At 38.8% G+C, this 19,038-nt stretch overlaps 1 protein-coding gene across 1 annotated transcript in view; it reads left to right on the forward strand.

Annotated features, from left to right (window-relative positions):
- USH2A (usherin) overlaps positions 1 to 19,038 on the forward strand; it is a 419,339-nt gene that overhangs the window by 304,533 nt on the left and 95,768 nt on the right. The window contains exons 43-47 of the mRNA XM_068406084.1: positions 45 to 208; positions 2,319 to 2,528; positions 3,866 to 4,068; positions 5,813 to 5,925; positions 11,728 to 11,926. Coding sequence (XP_068262185.1) covers positions 45 to 208; positions 2,319 to 2,528; positions 3,866 to 4,068; positions 5,813 to 5,925; positions 11,728 to 11,926 — 889 coding nt within the window. The remainder of the gene's footprint in view (positions 1 to 44; positions 209 to 2,318; positions 2,529 to 3,865; positions 4,069 to 5,812; positions 5,926 to 11,727; positions 11,927 to 19,038) is intronic.

Below are 19,038 nucleotides of genomic sequence, written 5' to 3' on the forward strand. Positions count from 1 at the left end.
GTCTGCGTTTTTTGTTCCATTTAATTATTTTTAAAATGTCTTAGGTACACAACATATGAGTACAAGCTCATAGTGCACAACGAGGTAGGATATACATCAAGTGAAGAAGTGATAGCTACTACATTAGCGGGGTTACCAGAGAAAGGAAGTATCCTCGTTGCACGTGCTGTTAATCATACTGCTGTAGAAGTGGAATGGTCAAAACCAAGTAAGTGTGCTTAGTATTTATTCCAGTAACTAGATGTTAACCTGCCATCACTTATGTTGGTCTGCCTTGCTCTCATAGGAAACACAGTCCTTGTCTTGATTTATAATATACCTAAGTGTCCTTGAAAGGAGAGGAAAGAATAGGAAAAAAAATGTGCACATATTGCTATTTCTCAATCATGTTTGTATATATTATATGCTATTTCTGCAGAATGAGAATAGTGAAAGGGAAGAAATAGTTAATGCAAACTCATGAGAAATCTGTAAAGTAGTAGTACACAAAATCCTGTTGTCTTTGTGGTATATTTCATATCTTTGTATGAAAATTTACATATACATTCCTTCAGGATAACAGGATCTCCTTTCTTTCTTTTTGCTCTGCTCCTTAAAATGAATTTAGCCAATTTCTCTAGTTGGTTTGCTCGTAAAGCAGTGGGGAATTTCTTCATGGCTTACATGCAAGTGATTTTATATGGACTGGGTGCTGAATTGCAACAAATGTAGTCTTTTTATTTTATAATTGCATGCCTGAAGTAAGCAAGCTTATAAAAACTGACAAATGTAATAGATCTGAAGCAGCTCACTGAAGTTTCATTACCTTAGTAATCTAAACCCCTGACCTTCTAGATGTAGGTAATGCAATCTGTTTTTATTTTCATTCATACCTTAGAAATTTTCTTCATATATGTTTGTGAATGAAAAGGTTAAACACCAGGACAGGGCCATTCATTATTTGAAAACCTTATCACATTTTATTACTTCTTATGTTGCAATAAGTATATTAACTATTTTGTATACCCATCTTTCATTTTTTCATAATATTAGTTTCTAAATTATTTTCTTGTTTTCTTTGGGAACTTGAGAGTCCTTAAGGTAAGTTGCCTTGCTTTTTTTCTTTTTCTGTAAAACCTCCTGAAGGTTTCTGACTTCTAAGGATTTAGGACTTGTATAAATCTTAAAATAAAAATAACGTATCACTCTTGATTAAGAATTTCTATGACAATACTGTGTACTACTAAATCTGAAAATATGCTTTTGGCTTTTATCAATGCTATTTCCCAGTCAGCTGAGTCCTGTTCAGTGGTACAGTGTGTCATCTAAAGCGTATGCATCACTGCTTAAAGTTTTTGTCATAATTATTCTTTTCATCTTGATGCCTACTGGAAACGCAGTTGCATTTGATGAGATCTGAACTTAAACTGTTTGACAAAGGACAGATAACAGACTATATCTGAATTACGAAAATGGAGAAGCAAGGCTTGCCTGGAATCATTGTTTATCCACCAGCTCAGACCAATGAATGTCCTTCCCTGTGTTGCCAGAAGATCATACTGGTTTTTTTTCTTCCTTTCACTGGGGAAGCTAGTACTGGGCAAAATACATTTTAGGAAGAAATGTGAGGAGTTGTTTTTTTTTTCCCCCCTGTAAATATAATGCTTCTGAGTGTATTACAGCTTTACATATAGATGATGCTATCATGCTTGTTCTAAAATAATAACACATAGATTTTCATTTTCACTATGGCCAAAAGGTCATCTGTGTAAAGTTGAATGTAACTATAAGACACAGGCACTTGCTCCTTATTCGTGGCTAGAGGACTAACCCTAGAGGAATTCGGTACTTTTGGGGTGGGGTAGGGATGTGATTTTTGAAGGGAAGTAGCAAAAAGGGAAAACCTTTGAGGTTTCCATCTTAAACTAGTGCCATAGAGCAATCTGAATTGCGCTCTTCCTTCTATCTGGGTGAAAGCCATCCTTTCGCAGTGGCACATTGCAAGGTCCGTGCACCACTGTTAGCAGTGGGTTTCACCTATTAATTTGTTTCCTTCACAGATTCCATTGTCATCATGGGGATGTCTAGAGAAAGAAAGATTTATCCAGTATTAGATAGGATGATGAGCTGTTAATGATTTTGACAAATTTGGAAGACCAGTCTGCATCTCTGCTTATAAGGGTGAAATTGAAGGCACTTGATGGAATCTTTGCTTTTTGTTAAATAAGGGAGTCTGCATAAAATTTGTTTTTCTCTTCACAATAAATGTTGTTGATAAAAAACTTGCTGACGGAATATTTCCCAGTTGATCTCCCAATGTTTTTCCTTTCTTTTCTTAGCACTACAAGATTTGCAAGGAGATGTTGCATATTACACCCTCTTCTTAAATTCTACTGATGATAGAAGATCTTTGAGGATCCAGGCTGATGTAAACTCTATAGTCATAGGTGATTTGCAGCCCAACACAGAGTATCAGATATTTTTTCAAGTTTTCAACGGAGCACACAGCATCAACAGTGAAGTTGTGCATGTGACTACCTCAGATGGAGGTTGGTTAGCAGTGATTACAGCTTGGCTTAAAATCTGAGGATGAAATTGATTGATTTTTGTTAGGGTTGAGATCAGTCATCCTTCCATTATAAAATTTCCGGTATAGAAGGAAAAAGGGCTAAAACGCTAAAATGCTTAAGTGCTGGTTGTCATCATGTGGTAGATCAATAAATGGTCCCACTGAGACAGAAGCAAAAGCTCTAATAGCAGATATTAACCCAGTTTGTTCTCATCTTCTCCTGCATACTCCTATCTGTGTGCACTAAGTTTGGAACTGAGTTCATATCAATAAATGGTGGAATTTGGAAACAATTAATGGGTTTTTAAAAAGATTTGCTCTGTGAAGCGGTATGCTTTTGACATGACAGTCATACACAGGGCCTTTCCTGAGTCACCAGAACCTCTAGGTGTAAGTTCAGCCTCAAAGAAAATTCTTTATGAGTCATTTCTATGCCAGCAGGCAAGTGTGGGGGGAGGAATAAATTAAAAAAAAATAATTGTGAATCTGAAATGTGTTTAGAATGGTCTTTCTAATTTTTTTGCTTTATAAAGTCTCATTATAAACATTATAATATCATTACCTCAGAAGCAAGTGTTCCAGGTCATTAGCAAAGCACTTTAAGTGAGGATTCCATTTCCTTTCTGATGCCAAAGGTCAGCACCTTTTGTTTATAAAATAGAATCGATCGCAAGGACAATTTTTCAACTTGTAAAGATGAGTTCTTATGATAAAAATAGGTCTTTGCTTGGTTATTTCTGACATGCTTAGATAATTATGTAATTTAACGCCAAGGAAGGTGTTGGGTTTTTTTTTAAATAAGTGTTAGACTTCATCATTACCTATAGTAATCAACATTCAAAATCATTTACATAATGACAATATTGCATATTGCTTCATAGTGCTTCAGCTATGAAGCTGATAACGTCACGTTCCACCAGCCATAAAGTATTTTGGTCTCAGGTTTTGCTTTAAAAGCAAAATGCTCTGTTTTTCTCATTTTTTGGAAGGATTAGGATTGGTGAGACATTAAAATAATGTTTGTATGTTGGCAGTGCAGATGGGTGAATAATTTATCATCATATCTCACTGGCCACATACTACTGATGATTGACACTATGCTGCTGGTATAAAGCATTTTACCATCAGCTCTCATGGTTTCTAACTGAGAGTATAATAAGCCAATTTACAGAAGACTACAGACTGTGATAACTTCATCAGAGGAAAGCAGATAAGCAGTGAACTCTTTGCTAAACCTAAATACTAATCTGCATTTGGTTAAACAAGTGCTTTTGCAGAGACAGCTGGAGTTTATTCAGTTTTTTCCTTTATTTCTAGAGCCTGAGGGCATGTTCCCTCCAGAGGTTGTCATCATCAACAGTACAGCTGTACGTGTCATCTGGACATCGCCTTCAAACCCAAATGGTGTTGTCACAGAGTACTCTGTCTATGTAAATAATAAGCAGTACAAGACTGGAATGAACGAGCCAGGGTCCTTTCTTTTAGCAGATTTGTCTCCATTCACTGTATATGATATACAGGTTAGAATATCTCTTCTGGGTTGTGTAATATACTTTAATTTTACATAAAATATGTGTATTTCCAAGCAGAATATTGTTTCATTAATTTCTTTGCATACATGGACATATATTTGCACTGATGTTTGTGTGTATATACATACAAGGCATATATATATTTTCAGCATATTTTAGGTCTGTGTAGACTTTTCATAATACAAATTTCCATGATCTTTTCTGAGCCATTGAAACTCCATTTACTTTCCCTTAAATGCTCTGTGCTACAACATTAGCAAAGCCTCAACATATATTACAAAGAGGCAAAGATTCTACTCCTACTCATTAAAAGAAAATTGCAATTGTTTTAGAAACATCAGGCATGCATAATATATTAGCAGAGAGAAATAATGATATTGCATTTGTCATCCTTTTATAATTTTTTTTTCTCCTTATTCTTCTGATGAGGAAGCAGAGCTGATCTCTGAAATCATAGTAGTACTTTTTATGCTGTTAATAAGTACAATATTTTTTCTTTGCTTTTACCTTTCTCTATCTCTATCTTTGCCTCTCTATTCATATATCTAATGAAAGGCAAAATACCGTGTGCAGTATAAAAAAAAAAAAAAAGAATAAATAATATCGTTCTATCCTTAAGTTGTATTAAAGTATTCAAGAAATGCAGTTTGACGCTTAATTGTAACTATACCTGTCTATTTCGTTCAGGTGTGGTTTGCATTATAGATGAGAAGGACTTAGTAGTACCATGTATACTTTGTTCTGAAAATTTGCATCCACTTACTACGTGCCATAAATAAACATCACAGACAGGCATACTGTAACAGGTTTCTGTGTTCCAGCCCCTCAGAAACAGCAAACCTCCATCCATGAATACACATATGACTTTTGGAATGCTGCTTGGAAACACATTTGTCTTTTCTCAATAACAATGCAAATTCAGTGTACTGCCTCACTTATAGACCCTCTATATTAATTTACCAAGGCCACCTTCTGTTGCTTGAGATGTTAATTATTCTTCTCTTCTCCTTTCCTAGTCTTTATACTGGACTTACATTTCCATCAAAGTGATAGGTAAAACCAAAATAAGTTGGTTTTAATTTTTTTTTTTTTCTGATTCTTTTTCTTCTTGTCCTGGAAACAATATTATCTTGGACACATGTGCATCTCACTGATAATCTTATTGCATTATCTTTCACTTTGCCTCTGCTTAGTTTAATCCCAAGAATTGAAGGAATACGTTTTTATTTCTGTGGTATTTTTCATAACAAAGTGTATGATTCCTATTTGCATTTTTCACTTTTAATTTTCCAGAATAGACATGAAGGAATAGAAAATATTAAGGAAAAATTATCTTTATTTTTATGTCAGAATATATGGTAGGTGTAAAAACTTACTTAAGGCCCCAGAACAAAGTACATTTTTTTCAGTGCTGTGTACCAGATTCTACATATACAGACAGAAAAAACAAATTCACTGCAACTCTGTTGGTGATAATTTAATAGGGAACAGCAATTAGTGCCAGAGGGCTGCATTTACCTTTTGTTTTTGAAAATAGTGTGGGAAAATGTGATACAGTGCAGTAGATCGCTGGTAGATATACTTATCTCAAATCTGTGGTATTTTTCTGGCTGTGTGGAATTTGTTAAATAGAAAAGAATAAAATCTTGGGTGAAGAGAGAAGTCTAAACAAGTAGCAGAGCTGAATGCTTCCTGCAGCTGAGTATGTGAAACTCATGCTCTTCTTCATCAGATTGAAGCCTGCACGGTGTATGCCTGTGTGAGAAGCAATGGGACCCAGATTACAACTGTGGAAGATGAGCCAAAGCAGCTGTCAGCACCCATTATTCACGTAATTGGCTCAAGGTAATATGCTATGGGTGGTTTTCAAATATCAGAGCGATTTGTGGCTGGAATGGGGACCAGAATGTAAGGTTGTCTTCTCTCAGTTGAATAAGGTGCATGAAAGAATTCAGTATACACATTGAAAAAATTTTTCATGGTTGTTATTTTTGGTCTTGGAGTTTTTGGCCAAAAAGAGCAATTAAAGAAATCTCACCCTTGGTTGATTGTACATACTCATTTGGGTATCACTGTGCTGTGATAATAAATAAAGCATAAGTGGAAGTAGTTAGGAGAAGAAGTGTAGAGGAATTAAAATTATCACATTTTTCTGTCAGTTAGGAAGAGGAAGATTAATGCTCAGGGAGCAATGCAATGCTGATAATGGAAACTTAGAATAATTGTGGGTAAAAAAAAAAAGTCAGCTATCACAACAGTAAGAATTAGTAAGCTATCTTAAAAGGCATGCATATCTATGTCTCCTTGAACTACTGTTTCCAGTCTGCCTATCCACTACATCCACAGGCATGGGCAAACTTCTTAATTGTAAAGGGAGCATCAGATTTGCAGTCCTTAGAAGCAGCCAAATAGTAACATATACAGTGATTCTTTGGGAGATAATATCTTCCAAAGACAGACTAAAACTAAGCTTGCTAAGACATTTTTCAGAATTACACCAACAATAAAACAGTTAGCCTCCTGTGTGTATGTTATTGTTCATGTGATTTTATTACACTTCTGGTGTAGTATGCTCATTAGCAGTGTTTCTTTTATAGAAAGGGAAAGAAATCTTTTTTTTTTAAGTAACAAAAATATAGCATCTGAGCCTTCAGAAATGGCCAACAATGGATTTGCTTCTCCAGTCTCTTAAGGACTTTGGTTTGCTGTTGATCATTTCTACAATTTTGCTTGAATTAAGCATTTGTCTCTGTATAACGGTGAAATTAAGCTTGCTATTTTTCTGTCACACGTACAGATATAGTCAAAGCTTGTTTGATGATAAGAACTCAACTCAGGATCTCATCTTTTGCCCTTGGCTTTAACTTATGTATGCCTTTGTCTGTATTGTCTGTACTGCAAACACTTATGCGTGTTTCTGCTATTATATATAGACTAAATATGTCATAACACATGAATGCAAAAGGATCAAAAATGCCTTCCTACTTTATAATCTGCTCAGCCAGAAACAGACTCTGTTTCTACACTGCCTTTTCCTACATGTCATATTATCATCAGCTGTTCTTATATCCCAAAAGAATACTAACTACTGATCGATTGCCCGGACATGTCTGGCCATGGCCTACACGTGCCCCGGGTAGTTCATTTATTTGCCACGGTGGATTTGCTAGAGTGGAATTTAATCAATAGCTAATTCATTAATTCTGGTCCTCGAGTATGTAGGGATTGTGCAGTATAAAAATGACTGGCTTGCTTCAGCTTTGATTGAAATGTGACAAACACTAGAGCTGACAGCTTCAGCAGGTGCTGGGCTGAATATGAATTTTGCTTATTTATCCTCTATAAAAGAAAAAGCTTGGGCAAAAAACCAGTTTGTGTAGACAAGAGGACATTTTAATACATATCTGTCATCAGACAGAGAAAAAAGGCATTTCTAGAGTGTAGGCTCATGGGATACCTGAGATATAATACAGACTGTACTGTTTATTGTCTTTAATTGGGATCATGGTGTTTTTCCCTCTTCTGAATCAGTTTGGGGGGGCTATATTATTGATGAGAATGCTGTAGGATAATGTCTTTGTAGCATTCACAAATAATTGTTTTAAAATTTGCCTCAAGGTGATGCATGACATAAATTATAATTTCACCCACCAACTTCTTAGAAGTCTTTCTGTTAGCAGCTCCATCCACACTGTTCTAATGAAGGTTATACCACCAGAGCCATTATAAATACCTTACTTTTCCACCCCTTACAGTTAATAACTCAGCTTCAGGCTGAAACGTGGCATAAAAGGTCACGGTCCTGGAATGATTATTTTATAATGCCAAACTTCAAATAGAAAACAGTATGGGACCTACTCCTGAAGTCCTAAGTCAGGTTCTGGTTTGTTATGTTTCTCATCTGGGGTTTGTTTTTTTGGAGGTGGGTGGCGTCGGCCATCTTTAGGTAGAAACAAATCCTATTGAAATCAAGTATGCATTTTTTTTGAGTTAGGACCTCAGGGTTTGTCTCCATGGAGAAGTATTGTGGTTTATTGCATGGATTAGAAAGTTGTCTCAGTGCTGTATGCATGTGGATGCTGACTCAAAGTTTGTGTAGTGGATTAAATTCTCGTGGTGTGTTGGAAAATAGTTCATTTCCCTTTAAAATACTTTTCTTCTTTCTCATGTTCCTTGTAATACAGCATGCTTAGTGATTCCCTAATAGCAATACTCAGTAGCAGCTTTGTTCCTTTCAGAAAACTGAGGCACAATGCAGATGTACCCTGCCAGAAATTCTGTTCAGTGCTTAATTAAAACGTTGATGGCTTTGAAAACACCACGTGGCATGAACTAGGGAAAATCCTTCAGAGCTTCATGAAGGAAGAGAGGGCCCTTTATGCACCTTGGGGGAACCAGAAACCATGGTCAGGGAGCAACAGAAATCTCGAAGAAGATAAAGCCATGGAAGAAAAGCTAGGTGAATTATTTCATTTGATGTTCAGTATCGTGGAGCCTGGGAAGATTTCTGTATCAGATGCTGCTTGTGGGCAAACGAGCTGGAGCAACTATCTCAAATTAACATGTTAGTGAGAAAGATTTTAGAACAATTGGATAAAATATATAGTAATAAATTGTTGGCATGATGGTATTTGCTCAGGAGTTCTAAAGGAGCTCAAATATGAAAGTGTCAAACTAGTGTGCTGTATAAAATATCCTTTAAATTGGTCTTGGTACTGGAGGAGTGGAAGATGAGACAATGTAGTGCAGATTTCTCCAAGGGATCTGGGGAACTAAAGACCAGTAAGTCCGATTTTCCATACTGGGAGAATGGACGGTTAGTACAAGTGAAGAAGGGGATTCAGAATTATGTGAATAAACATGAAATGCTGGGGAAGATTGCTGTGGAGTCACGTCCAACCTGTGTGTCCAGGCAACATAGAGAGTCAGGTTTCTCAAGTATGCTTAGTTTTATAGCACTTTACCTGAAGTGTCCAAGGCAGTGTTACCGTGGAGGAAACCTGATTGCTCTCCCTACTTTAGTAATGGGAAAAACAAGGCACAGAAGAATTTCACAAAGAAGTTTGTAGCAACAATAGAAGTATAATGCTATTTATCAGACTTTCATACTGTGTCACACCACCTCTCTAATTATGTTAGTACTGCAGTCCGTGATACAGCAGGTAGTTAACTCCTGCGCAATAATTCTGAAGCAGTTGCTCAGTATGTGTGATCTTCTGATGAGGAAAGTATTTCATCCACTAGTGATTAATAATAGCAGTGTTCCCTATTTTAAGAATGTCAGGTGAATCTTGTGATATTCCCAACTTTTTTTTAATTCCAGCTCCTGAAAGTAAAGTCATTGAATCTTAGATTTGATGTGATTTATTTAAATTTAAGCCTTGTATTTGGTGACATTAATACAGGATTTTCTCTCAAGATTCAAAAGAGAGGACTTATTATGTTCTTAATCTTGATGGTTGAACCTTTACTACTGAGTGACAAAAAAAATCAGGAGGAGTTCTTTTCATGGCTCATGGATACTCGAAGCTGGTGATACTTGAAGCAGGCAAAAACCAGAATTTCTTTTCCGAAGTCTGGTTTACCAAAATGTGTCTGATGTTATATCAGACCTGAAGTACTGATATTTTTCATGGATATAAAAAAAATAATATTTCTACCTGGAAATGTCAGAATGAATTGTTCACATGCTTGAGCCAAAGGATTTCATTTTGTTCTGTTGCACCAAAAGCAAATACACCTTTGTGGATCAGTTTGAAATTGTCCACCCTGAACGTGTATCTACAAATTGAATAATAATAAAGTGATTGCTTACTAAAAGAAAGATATATGTGCTGAGTTCTGCAGAGAAGGCAAAATGTTCCAATCATTGCATCAATTCTTAGGCCTAATTTGAAATTATTTTAGAGAGAAATATGACTTGCAAAACTGCAAAAACTGGCACAATACTTTGAAAATATAGCCTTGAGGGTCTGAATGAAACTTGCAGAAAGCAAATAATTCAAAAACATGACTGGAAATGCTTTCTTTGCTCTTGTGATCTATACTGTGCAAAGACCAGGAGCGAATTACAATGGCATTTATAACGATTGAAGTACTACCCTTCTTTTTCTTTTCTTTTTATCTTTCTTTCTGAAGTTTATTCAATATATTTTTCTGCTTTTATGTTTTTAAGTTAGGTCCTGTAACATTATTTAAATGTAGACATGTGTATGTGTGTGAGTGTGTGTTCATGTGCACGTGGTAGAATATGTAGTGAATACAAAATAGCCATGTACGGCATATGGAATTAAATCTGTGGTTCAGGTGAAGACCTTGGAGTGATAATGGTGACTCTACAAGTCACCTATGAAGTTATTCCTTCATAAGTGACATTAATTCCTGTTCTGCAAAGGCTTATTGCTGTGTGTATTCCTCTGTTTATACCTCAAGGAAGTGAAATAATAATTCAGTTATTTTTATTCTGTTAAGATGTTAAAGTTTATCTCAGCAGCTGCTGTTTCACTGTAACATTTCACTTTACATTAATGCTAATTTGTTATGTCACTGACATTCTGACAGTGGCTGTGTAATTGGGACATGGAGATTAAAAAGAGGTACTTGGAGCCTAAGCATATACTATGCAATGTTGTTAGTCCTCCTGTTGATCTATATGTCGGATTGGGACCTCTTTCTCTCTACCCAAAGAGAGCCATAGTGAAAGAAATTTGTGTCTTATGCAACATTCCAGACTGATTATGCAGGAAATTAAGTTTTCATTTGAAATACCAATGTAAAATGTGTACATTATAAAAGACAGAGCAAATTTCTGTTTCAAATGTCCCTTTTGACTTTTTTTTTTTTAATTATAATATTGAGATTTTGGAGCCAATATCTGCACTTTTGCACTCAAACTCAGAAGTCTTGAGTCTCATTTGTGATAAATATATGCATTTTTTACTTCTAATTTTATGTCAATGAAAATATTTAAGCACAGAAGAGAACTAGTGCTTACTGATGCTGTGATGAGTTCTTTTAATTCTGTGCTGAAGAATACATTTCAAAGCAACATACATTTTTGTGTATAAATGTTTTTGAAAGCAGGGAAAAAGCAAGATGAATACAAATCTATTCTAAATGGTGACTGAGCATGATGTGAGTAAGGTGCACTGGTGACAGCTCACAGGGCAGGGGATGGTCTTTTGCCCCCCAACTGCCCGTCCTCTACCAGGTTCCTATGTGAGAATGGGATGGTCACAACAACCGTGACAATGGTTCATGTATGCCTTTGCTATAGCACCAGGAAGCCGTACAGAATCCTTTCTCCTACCACTGAAATGAAACAAGTAAAATGCTAGAAAGTTTATTACACATAAGTTTCCAGAAGTATGAATGAGATGTCTTTTAAATAGTAAACTATAACGACTTTGATTGCATGTGTGATTTATTTTCACAGAGTATTAGCACATATTGACACTTTCTTCAAACTTTTACAGCTTTTGGTTATTAAAGCAGCTGTGAAATTCACCATCCAGAGTAACATTTTGTACGCTCCATGTGAACTAGTATAAAATGGAACTACTGTATGCTAATCCTTTAATGTAAGTATCCATAGCAGCATAATTGCTTTCAATAATTTAACAGATGTTAATTTTCTGCTTATTGTAGATCTCTTCAAATCAACTGGGCATCACCAGGACAGCCAAATGGCATTATCCTGGGATATGAACTCTTACGTAAAGCATGGCAGAGGTGTATCCCATCAAAGACTCTGATGACCAGCAAAAGTAGTAGCATGTGCATCTCATTAGAATGTAAAAAGCATGAAAATATCTGTGGAGAAGTGTGTTATCATCCAGAGCTGAAGGTACATGTATATTCTTAAGTTAGCAATCTAATGAAAAATTATACTTCTAGGAATAAGAGTGTAAACCAAACCTCTTTAGTTATTGGAGGAAGGGAAGTGGAGGGTTCTGCTTCTTTTGATGTTTTAAAATCAAGGCTCTGATACATGTCTTGGAACTTTTTAAAATAAGATATGGATGTTTGCACTCAGTATAGGGATAGCTGTGCAAAAAACTCCAGCAGTGTATGTGAATCAGCTGATGACAAGTGATTCTGTTGTCTTAAGTCTGTGATTGTTGACTTTGTTTCTCCTTTTAGACAAAATGCACTGGTTAGTGTTTATGAATGTGTCTTGCACTAACACTTTGTTTTGGAGCAATAGCAGAGTTTTGAAGTGAATCTCCAGATTGTTTCCCTTTACTACATGCTGGTTCAGGGTAGGAGTGGTTTTAATACATACGAACTAAATCCCTTGCACAGAACCTGTGTTTCAAAAACCCTTCAAATATGCTCCAGCTCTGGAAGGGGACTTTAGGTTCCCATTCAGTCTGTGGACCACCTCACTTCACAAGCATGCATCTGAAGTTTCTTCCCTTCAGAAAGCTTTGCTCCACGTGCATAGTGCAGATGTTCATCCCAAGGAATCGGGCTGTACCTGATCCAAAATAAATCTCACAAGCCACCTGTAATGGAAGTGTGAGGAATCTCAGTAGTAACATCTTGAATTCACTAATCCAATCCCATTGTGCCAAATTACATGATGGGTATATATGTGTATAGATGTCTGTATGTATTCTTGCATGCCACTTGGAACAATCAGTTTTGCTCAGCTGCATGCCATGGATCACACACTGTAAGCTACTAGAGGAGACTCTGTCAGCTGAAGTATTCAGGTATCTGTGGAGCACGTGATGGTAGTTCATATGGTTCCTTTGGTATAAAGTGATCACATTGGACCACTTAAAGGCCATAGGAAATTTTCTAGGTGTATCAGAATTTCAAAAACACTAGTAAAACTATAAAGGTTCTCTCTGTGTGAGGAATCATTCCTCAAAGCCTGCATGGGTAAAGATCAGGGGGAAGGTCGGCAGGGCGGACATTATGGTGGGAGTCTGTTATAGACCACCCAACCAGAATGAGCAGGCGGACGAGGCGTTTTACAAGCAGCTGTCAGAAGCCGCCCGGTTGCCGGCCCTTGTACTCGTGGGCAACTTCAACTTGCCAGATGTCTGTTGGAAATACAACATGGCAGAGAGGAAGCAATCTAGGAGGTTCCTCGAATGTGTGAAGGACAACTTCCTCATGCAAGTGGTAAATGAGCCCACTAGAGGAGGGGCCCTGCTTGACCTGTTGTTTGTGAACAGAGAAGGACTAGTGGGAGATGTGAGGGTCAGTGGCCGTCTTGGGAACAGAGACCACGAAATGTTAGAGTTTTCGATAGTGGGGGAAGTAAGGAGGGGCAAGAGCAGAACTTCTGCCTTAGATTTCCGCAGGGCAGACTTTAGCCTGTTTAAGAGGTTGGTGGACAGAGTCCCTTGGGAGTCGGTCCTGAAGGGCAAAGGAGTCCAGGAAGGCTGGACATGCTTCAAAAGGGAATTGCTAAATATTCAGGAGCAGGCTGTCCTGGTGTGTAGGAAGACTAGCCGTCGGGGTAAAAGACTGGCCTGGTTAAACAGAGATCTTAGGCTAGAACTTAAGGAAAAAAAAGAGAGCCTACTTGCTCTGGAAGAAGGGTCGGGTAACTTGGGAGGTCTATATGGACGTGGCCAGGTCGTGTAGGGAGAAGATTAGAAGGGCCAAAGCTCAATTAGAGCTTGATTTGGCTGCTACAGTCAAAGACAACAAAAAAAGCTTTTACAAATACATCAACAGCAAAAGGAGGGTCAAGGAGAGCCTCCACCACTTGCTGAATGAGGAGGGTAGTGTAGTGTCAGGGGATGAGGAAAAGGCAGAGGTGCTCAATGCCTTCCTTGCCTCGGTCTTTAATGTCAAGACAGGTTGTCCTCAGGAGACTCGGCCCCCAGAGCCTGAAGTTAGGGACGGGGGCTTGTGTGAACCCCCCGTAATCCAGGAGGAGACGGTTAGTGACCTGCTGTGCCAGTTGGACACCCACAAGGCTATGGGCCCGGATGGGATTCACCCCAGAGTAATGAAGGAACGGGCAGATGAACTTGCCAAACCACTCTCTATTATCTACCGGCAGTCCTGGTTAACTGGAGAAGTTCCAGCTGACTGGAAATTAGCAAATGTAACGCCCATCTACAAGAAGGGTCGGAAGGATGATCCAGGGAACTATAGGCCTGTCAGCCTGACCTCGGTGCCAGGCAAGGTGATGGAAGAGATCATCCTGAGTGCCATTACACGGCACATGCAGGACAATCGGGGCAACGGGGCCAGCCAACATGGATTCATGAAAGGCAGGTCCTGCTTGACCAACCTGGTCTCCTTCTATGACCAAATGACCTGCTTAGTAGATGAGGGCAGGGCTGTGGATGTAGTCTATCTAGACTTCAGTAAGGCATTCGACACTGTCTCCCACAGCATCCTCCTGGACAAACTGGCTGCCCGGGGCTTGGATGGGTGGACTCTTAAATGGGTTAAAAACTGGCTGGATGGCCGAGCCCAGAGAGTGGTGGTGAATGGGGCAAAGTCCAACTGGTGGCCAGTCACTAGCAGTGTTCCCCAGGGCTCAGTTCTGGGGCTGGTGCTGTTCAATATCTTTATAGATGATCTAGAGGTAGGGATTGAGTGCACCCTCAGCAAATTCGCAGATGACACCAAGCTGGGTGGGAGTGTCGATCTGCTGGAGGGTAGGAAGGCCCTACAGAGGGATCTGGACAGGTTAGATAGATGGGCCGAGACCAACAGCATGAGGTTCAACAAGAACAAGTGCCGGGTCTTACACTTCGGCCACAACAACCCCATGCAGCGCTACAGGCTGGGGGAAGAGTGGTTAGAAAGCGGCCCGGCGGAAAGAGACCTGGGGGTGCTGATCGACAGCCGGCTAAACATGAGCCAGCAGTGTGCCCAGGTGGCCAAGAAGGCCAATGGCATCCTGGCCTCTATTAGGAATAGTGTAGCCAGCCGGTCTAGGGAAGTGATCGTCCCTCTGTAATCGGCACTGGTGAGGCTGCACCTTGAGTACTGTGTTCAGTTCTGGGCCCTGCACTTCAAGAAAGATGTTGAGGTGTTGGAGAGAGTCCAGAGGAGGGTGACCAAGCTGGTGAAGGGTCCGGAGGGTATGACCTATGAGGAACGGCTGAGGGAGCTGGGGTTGTTTAGCCTGGAGAAGAGGAGGCTCAGAGGTGACCTTATTGCAGTCTACAACTACCTGAAGGGAGTCTGTAGTGAAGTGGGAGTTGGCCTCTTCTCCCAGGCAACTAGCAATAGGACAAGAGGACACAGCCTCAAGCTTTGCCAGTGGAGGTTCAGGTTGGACATTAGGAAGAATTTCTTTTCAGAAAGGGTTATTAGACATTGGAATGGGCTGCCCAGGGAGGTGGTGGAGTCACCATCTCTGGATGTGTTTAAGAAAAGACTGGACATGGCACTTAGTGCCATGGTCCAGTTGACATGGTGGTGTCAGGGCAACGGTTGGACTCGATGATCCCAGAGGTCTCTTCCAACCTGATTGATTCTGTGATTCTGTGATATGGCAAATAGTGGTTATTAACATGACTTGCTTGTTCCCCAACCCCCCCTCAAATTCTGTCTTGGCTAAATGCTTAATGACCAGATTCTCCAGTACAGAAAATCTATTTAGATTCAGCTACAAGTGGGTGGCTGTTACATGACAATGATGAGCAGCTCTGAATGGGATCCATTGTGATTTGTCAGATGTATTTTTAAATTATGGCTGTTTTCAGGTTAATCTTCATATGTTCCTGTTTAGGAGCAGGATCAATAGCATAGCAGGAGTCTGTAATGGTTTTTATTGACAAATGAGGTAGAAAACTCTTAGTTTGAAAGTAAGATTTAATGTAATGAAATAGCGTTCCTATTTGTCAAAGGCATCATCACATGTTCCGTGACTAAAGCAAACAATATGTATTCACAAGATTCCCTGTCAGACAAGACAGTAATTAAGGAAGTGAGTTATTTGAGGGGTTCAAATCAAAACATAAATTATTCCAGCCAACACAGCTGTAGCTTTTGTGTTCCATTGAAAGCAATGCTATACTACACATATGTATTTCTGAAACCTTGCAAGTGAATTATGGGCAGTCCTTTGTTCTGAAAGGTGAATTTATTTATTTCAGGTTTTTGGCATGGTAGACTTTTTAATAGATTTTGGCATGTGTATGAGTTAAATTTGTATTATATTAATTTTAGAAGTTTTTTTCTCCGTTTTCATTTTTTCAGCCTTCCTGCTTTTATGGTAACTTTGAGCTTGGAGAATGTAATTTATTTTTATATCTTCCTGACTTTCTAATTTTTTCTAATTAATTTTGCATTATTTTGTTATAACAATCTGTCATTTAGCCCGCAACTGCGGCTAAATGATAGCAGTTTTTCTATCACCCAATGTCCCTTCTCCAAATGAGGAAGGGAATTGAGGAAAAAAAAAAGAGGGAGACTCATGTGATGAAGTTAACCTGATTTAATGAAATTAAGAAAATCAATATAAATGACAACACAAGACAGACAACAGTATACTCATCCACAGATCACTGGCAGGTTGCTCCAGGAATCACAGCAACAGACAGAGAGAAGGGAGGAGAGATAAAAAGAGTAGGAAAAAACCCCCAGCCCTTCCTAGCAAAACCTCTCTTTTATAGTGAGCTTGGTGTCAATGATATAGAATACACCTGTGGCCAGCCAGGGTCAGCTGCCCCAGATTTAACTGCTGAGGGCCTTGATCACCATGGCTGGCCACAAACTGAAACCAAATCCCAGTGAAACCAGGACACGATCTCTCTGTGTTCTCAGAGATTGTGCTTAGGAGTGGGTGCTATTTGGTTAAGTAATTGACATATAATAAATGACTGGAAGGTCCACAGAAAACTGAAGCATTCATACATAAAATGACATGGGAGTAATTTTTGTGGGTGAATTGATTAAAATCCCCTTCGTGATGCTTTGCCTGGTTTGCTATGTGTACACCTGCCAGCCATCCAAAATGTCTGTAAGAGGTGCTGGCACATCCATGTTCCTCTTAAACTAGAGTCTGGGACAGGGACACCATAAGACCTTATGTGGCAGCCCTCTGTCACACTTTTATAGAATTCACTGTCAATCTATGCCAGCTATAATGCTGAAGCATTTATGCTAGTATATGTGGTCTTTAGATTCAATAGTTGAAGAAAAGCAGCATTGACCAGCATACGCTTGTTCTGAACAGAAAGCCTCTTATCACAATGCTAGCTGCTATTCGCCATACATTAATTGTACAGCCAAGTGCGAAGAGATGCCACTGATTGTTAAACGCTGAGCAGCTTAAGTAATGTTCAGATCCAGAATAATAGACAAGTTTTTTATTCATTTGATGATAGTCTGGTCAGCAAAAGCAGGCGGATTGTATATACATGGTTCTGATAGACAAACAGGTGATTGGAGTTCTCACTTTTGCTCAGGTCTTTTATTGCACCTTGTATACAAGACACAATGGGTCTAATTCCACTCATAATTTCCTTGAATTCAGGAATATAAAGTGAGAGGAAAAGTAAGCCTTTTATACAAAAATAATTTGGAGATATGTCTTGGGCTATTTATGAGTATTTCCTCATGGATTTATGGGTGACATTTGGCATTATCAGCTTACTATTGTAAGGACACTGCAGAAAAAGAGGGATTTGTTATCATTTCTTATCTACATAAGAGATTACCAAAATATAATCTCCTCCATCCACAAAAACCAAAGTGTTTCAGTAATAACAATACAAGGGTGAGTTTTCACTGCGCTGCAGAGAGGGATAGAGACTCTTCAGCTACCATGGGCTGAGTTGGGTCCAGCTAAGTAGCACAGTTTAATCAGAAAGGCAGTGCTAAATAGCCCGGGTGCAGGGTTGCACTGGTAGATGTGTGCTGCATTTGGGATCCAGGTTAGTATCTCTGCATAGCCCTGTGCTGTGTAAATAAGCCAACTTGCTCAGAGCTGTCTTGGGAATCTCTAAATGAGAAAATGACCTTTTCAGTACAAGGGACATGTGTACGTCCACATTCATGGACTCCTGTAGGCCTGATATTAAACCTAATGAAGACCAAGAAAGATTCCTGCTATGCTAAATAATCTTTGCATCAGATACCTACTTCTTGTTTCTAGTTGTTATCCAGTTTTCTGCTTCAATGTTAGAAATCTTTGTTATTTTAACTAAAGCTAACACGATGCCGTGCCTGGTATCCTTACCCTGGTGTTTGTAATCAGACTTGGATGGATTTATAATTCTTGAGTGCAGAAAGAATTTAGAAAGTTTTCTCTGTGTGTGGTTTTGCAGAAAAGCTGAGAACAGACTCTCATGATTAATTTTGTCAGCTGCCAGGAGGATTCCTATGTCCTGTGTACCTTTTACAGTAATAGGCCTGTGCTGCTTGGGTATTTCTAAGCTGCCAAAATTGTCGGTCTTTTCCTAGCTGTTTTCAGTAAGGTGTGATCCATAACTCTATCCATATTTGAAATCTCAAAACAGACATCAGCTTACAAAGCACATATCACAAAATCTGCAGTGATGTATTTCAATTAACAAGGGAATGTGCCCTAGCTTCACCCATCAGGGAGCATAACCTCAGTACTGAGGAGGGCATTCCTGTATTAGCCATGTAGCTACTGAACTGCCCTTCTGTTGTTACTGGCATCCTGAGGTGAACACTGAAAATAATGAGACAGGTACAGTAAAAATGTAATTAAAATAGTGGCGTAAAGGCTAACAATTTCCGTACAAAATAGATCACGAGTATGAACATCAATGGTTAAAAGGGTCCTGACTGAAGGTATTAATACAGCTTCAGCACCTTTTATTTTCAGTAGCAACAAGCTGTATAAATCTGCAGTTAATGAACTAATCAAATATAACTCTGACATTACTAGGGAGTACAGGCTTACCCCTTTACTCATCGTAATTAACATGTGCCATTTGTTAAAAACACCAGCAGGACTCTTCTCTTTAAGGACAGAAGTAAAACAGTGGCTTGATAGCT

This window comes from Nyctibius grandis, chromosome 1 (genome assembly GCF_013368605.1).
Source record: "Nyctibius grandis isolate bNycGra1 chromosome 1, bNycGra1.pri, whole genome shotgun sequence".
NCBI classification, from domain to species: domain Eukaryota; kingdom Metazoa; phylum Chordata; class Aves; order Nyctibiiformes; family Nyctibiidae; genus Nyctibius; species Nyctibius grandis.